Consider the following 5,108-nt stretch of genomic DNA (forward strand, 5'->3'; position numbering starts at 1 on the left):
TGGCCGACCTGCAGGCTGCCCTCGCTGGGCTGACTTGGGCCATCGGCCATCTTCACTCGCCGATGCATATTTCTTTAAAATTTTAATATGATTTATAGAAAATATTGAACTACATGGAAATTAAAAATTTTATTTAGATGCATATTTTTTTAAAAAAAAATGTACCACTGTTAGCTGCAATTTAGGAGTAGTGTCAGATAGACTTAAGCTACTTTTATATTGTTCAATTCATTCCTAAGCAATTGTGAGAGAAAAAAATTTGGTGGTTATTTTGCAAAACAGTTTCTATATTTCTACGCAATCATGAAATAATCTTTGAAAACGTTTTAAACATTTTATTCACAAATTATTTTTTTTAAAATATACTGTTCATTTTTTTCCTAAAAACCAAATAATGACCCCTCTAATTGGTTGAGATAAAAAAAAAAAGACTTAGAACAGACAGAGAGCACTACTCCTATCCAAAAAGTTTATATTTTTTTGCACATCATGTTTGTCTCACGTACACTTCTAAATCATACTATTGCTGATGTATCTATCGACATCGGTTCATTCGTTGTTGCCGGTGTTAAAATATCACTGACTTAACAATCTAATAATGTGTTTTTTCCAAGATCATTCTTGATTCTACGTGCCAAGAAACAAATAATTTATCTATATCTATTTATAATAAAAATTATGAATAAATTAAATTTGCCCAAACTCATTTAGTAGCAGCAAGAACGCTTTATTTCTTCATTTAAAATAATTCATAACAATTCATATAACAATTCATATTTATGGTTATAATTGAAAAAAATGTTCCTGCGTAGTTACTAGCGGCAAAGCCGCGTGGTCTTTCTAGTAATTTATAAATGGGCAGCGCATAAATCTGCACACGCGCAGGTGCAGAGAGGAGTGATGCCATCGCTGCAGCCGTCCATGGCTACGACGCCCGAGCCAGGCAAAGTGATCCCGTGGCGGCGCTGGGCGTTCGCCAGCTTGGGCTCGGTGCTGTCCAACTTCGGCTCGCTGTGGTTCCTCCTGGCGCCGCTGCTCGCCGCCTACGCGCCGCGGCGGCTGTTCAAGACCTACTTCGACCTCTTCCTCCGCCGCTACGCCCGCCGGCTGCTCGCCGTCGTCGACCCCTACGTCACCGTCGACGTCTCCGAGCCGGGCGGGGCGGCCAGCGCGCACTACTCCCGGTACGGCCGCGTCACCGAGCACGACAGCGCCTACGAGGAGGTGAAGGCGTACCTGAGCGACACGTGCGCGGGGGAGGCTCGCGAGCTCCGCGCCGAGGGCGCCCCGGAGGGCGATGGCGTCGTGATCAGCATGCGCGACGGGCAGGACGTCGCCGACGAGTTCGGGGGCGCCACCGTGTGGTGGACGTCGGTGGTGCGGGAGAACTCGCAGGGGCAGCAGCGGCCGCACACCAGGCAGTGCCAGCGCCTCACGTTCCACCAGCGCGACCGCCGCCTCGTCGTCGACGAGTACCTGCCGCACGTCCGCCGGAAGGGCCGCGAGATCCTCTTCAGCAACCGCCGGCGACGGCTCTACACCAACAACAAATCCGGCGAATCCTTGTACGTCTCTCACAACCATCAAATCCACAAATAATCTCGTTCTTTCGGATTGTGTTCCTGAATTGCGCATTGATCAAAAATAATGCAGCCGGTATGATTACAAGGCATGGAGCTACATCGACTTCGACCACCCGACGACGTTCGACACGTTGGCCATGGACGTGGCCAAGAAGAGGGAGATCATCGACGACCTCAACGCGTTCCGGAGCAACAGGGAATTCTACCGGCGCGCCGGCAAGCCGTGGAAACGTGGATACTTACTGTACGGCCCACCGGGCACCGGCAAGTCAACCATGATTGCTGCCATGGCCAACTACCTCGACTACGACATCTACGACGTCGAGCTCACCGTGGTGAAAGACAACAACGACCTCCGCAGGCTCCTGATCGAGACGACCAGCAAGTCGATCATCGTCATCGAGGACATCGACTGCTCCCTCGACCTCACCGGCGACCGCGCCACGCAGCGGCGGAGGCGCCATGACAGGGACAACAGCAACACAAGGGACGAGAACAGCCGGCGTGACGGCAGCATGGTGACCTTGTCCGGCCTGCTCAACTTCATCGACGGGCTCTGGTCGGCGTGCGGCGGCGAGCGGATCATCGTGTTCACGACCAACCACGTCGAAAGGCTCGACGAGGCGCTGATCCGGCGGGGCAGGATGGACATGCACATCGTGATGTCCTACTGCGGCTTCGACGCCTTCAGGACCCTCGCCAAGAACTACCTCGGCATCGACGACCACGCCCTCTTCAGCGCCGTCGACGAGATCCTCGGCAGGGAGAGCATCACGCCGGCCGACGTCGCCGAGTGCCTCATGACGGCCAAGCGTGCCGGCTCCGACGAGCCGTCCCGCCTTCTTGAGATCGTGGTCGACGAGCTGAAGCAGAGGGTGGAAGCGAACGCGAAGGTGAAGGCGGAGGCGGAGGCGAAGGCCGAGGCGGAGGAAGAAGCCGAGGCGGCTGAGATGGACCGTGACGACCGACGGGGAGAACAAAATGGACGAAAATCTCCCAAAATTTGAGCATACAGGAGGTTTTGTAAACCGTCTTTACGGATTTCTAGTTCTGCGATGGACACGCAAATGAGTACTTACTGCTCATTTTAATCTTAACATCTTTGATTTTTTAATATCCATTTGTCCGTTTGTCTTATTTAAAATTTTTATTGAAATATATAAAATTATAAGTTATGTTTAAAGTTTACGTAGTAATAAATTAAATCATAATAAATTAATTAATAATTACATAAAATTTTAAGTAAGACAAATAACTAAACGTTAAATATAGATTTAGAAATCAACAACGTTAAATAAAAAAATAGAGGGAGTAATAATTTTTTCTACGGAGTATTTGAGCGCAATTAGACAAAGATGACGTGCAACATGGAAACCACTATATTTACATTTTTTTTAATTGCAATGGATTGACCTGTTGGAAAGACGAAACCTTGGGGAAGAAGCCTGAATATCTCCCAATCCCATAAGCTTAAAGTGATCTCGTCTCTTTTTGGAGAAGTGCTCTCCTGTTTTGTTTGGAAGAAAAGTCTGTTTTCCCTTTCTTCACTATTGGTTGAGTTTTATTTGTATTCCTCAGCCATAAAACCACGAAAGTGAGTATAGAGACTCTCTTAGTATTAAAACTAGGTTAATTTACACTCTTAGGTCTTTTGAGCGTGGTTTTTGGCTAATATGCAATACATGTCGCATGTTCGCTTGGTCTTCCTTCTATGTGACAGCGACGTGGTGCTTAAATGGCATTGCAAGCAGATTTTTACTTAAAGAATCATGGGGCCCATACGTAAGTGACCTCCGGGATAGGAAGGAATCAGGTGTGAGAAATGGAGAAAGAAGCCAAGGATGTTGCCTAAGGTGAAGAAACAAGAGAAAAAGGGTAGAGAAAGAGAGTCAAATGAAGAAGTTGAGTTGCAGTTGAGAAAGCGATAGAAGAAACCTTCCAACTTAGCCCCTAGTTGAGAGAGGTAAATAGGCATTTTCCTCCGCCTTTTTTCAGAGGAATAAGTCTATTTGAGTTTTTTCGACTTATCGTCCAGTCTATTTTTTGTTTTAGGACCACAAAATCGGGTACAATGTGTCCCTGAACTATCAAAACGGTGCAAAAGAGGTCCGTCAGTGGTTTTGGCTAACTTGGTGTCTACATGGCTAGTTTGATTAGATCTCTGTCCTACATGGCATTGACATGACGTTTACGTGACAATTATATATATTAGAAAAATAGTGGGCCCACCTGTCAACTGTATATAAAAAATAAATTTAAAAATAACAGGCCCACATGGACCCACAGTTCAGCTACCCAAAAGAAATAAATATGGTCACCAGACAATAAGTTGAGAGATCTTAAGGACCTCCCAGGTCATCCCGTTTTCTTGTGTACTTCTCTTCCCCAGCTGGGCCCGGCAGGCCAGCCTTCACTTCCTCGCTGGTCCGGCCAATCCTAGCCCAACATCCTCTCTCCGTTCTATGGGCCATGGCTCCATCTCTAATGTCTCTCCCAGCTGGCCCGTGACGACGGTCCAGGCCCAAGCCACGCACGCATTTATCCTTTCTCTTCGTAATTCTAGTCCCGTGACTCCCGTGTAAATCTTGTTTCATCTCTCCGAGTGTTACCGAATGAGTTAAAAGTACCTCATCTAAAAAAATAGCAATATTTGTTTCGCTTTCTACCAACATTAAACATGTATTTTCACTTTGAACTTTTTAAATTCATCACTTTTGTAGTTTGGATCATCCCAAATAACATTTTTTAATGCAAATCAAAGAACTCCAGCACACCACCTCCCGTAAATCTATATGCAGTCTATATTTTGTCACGAGAGACTACGCATGACTTGAAAACAGAGCTAGGCTATCCAAAGTGAAAAGGTAATACGTTTAAAGGTGCTTCAAAGCTAAACTTAGACAATAAAAGATAGCCAAATATGAAATTTACTTATAAAATGTTTGTACTGCGTGTTGGGTGCAACTCATTCGCATGTGAAATCCTGCGGTGATTCGTACATGGGGTATCAAATTTAGCTTGATGGGTGAACGCTGCTAGTTAAGGATGAAAACAGTTTGACAATGGACGGAAACCACATGTACCGTTTCTGTTTCCATCTTTTTTCAAAGCTAGAACCGAAATCGAAAACCCTGGTTACGAAAACGGAATCGGGCAATATCGAAAACGAACGGAGCAAATACAAAGCGGAGCGAATATGACATCGAAAATTTATTGGAATATAAAAACACCTTAAAATGAGTATCCATATCTTTTCTAAAACAATATGTCAAATTCTCAAATTAAAATATATAAAAAACAATTGGGAAAAAATTATGCCAACCGAATCAAAGAACTAGCCATTTTTCAAGTATACATTGGAGATGTTTCAAGGTGGGCTGCCAGATGGCAGAGGCTGGCAGGGGGCGACGAGCCGGCGCGGGATCTGGAGTCTGGACGACGGCAGCACACACGCACGGACCGCACGGCTGGACTTGATTTCAGTCGTTCAGGTTTGGGCCGGCCTGGCCGGTTGGGCCATTGGGC

At 46.1% G+C, this 5,108-nt stretch overlaps 1 protein-coding gene across 1 annotated transcript; it reads left to right on the forward strand.

Moving 5' to 3' along the window:
* Positions 1 to 898: 898 nt before the first annotated feature.
* Positions 899 to 2,706, forward strand: LOC102722153 (AAA-ATPase At3g28580-like). The gene is made up of 2 exons (XM_006644033.2): positions 899 to 1,565; positions 1,654 to 2,706. Exons 1-2 carry the CDS (start codon positions 901 to 903, stop codon positions 2,588 to 2,590), a joined length of 1,602 nt encoding a protein of 533 aa, XP_006644096.2. The 5' UTR covers positions 899 to 900; the 3' UTR covers positions 2,591 to 2,706.
* Positions 2,707 to 5,108: the final 2,402 nt, after the last annotated feature.

This window comes from Oryza brachyantha, chromosome 1 (genome assembly GCF_000231095.2).
Source record: "Oryza brachyantha chromosome 1, ObraRS2, whole genome shotgun sequence".
NCBI classification, from domain to species: domain Eukaryota; kingdom Viridiplantae; phylum Streptophyta; class Magnoliopsida; order Poales; family Poaceae; genus Oryza; species Oryza brachyantha.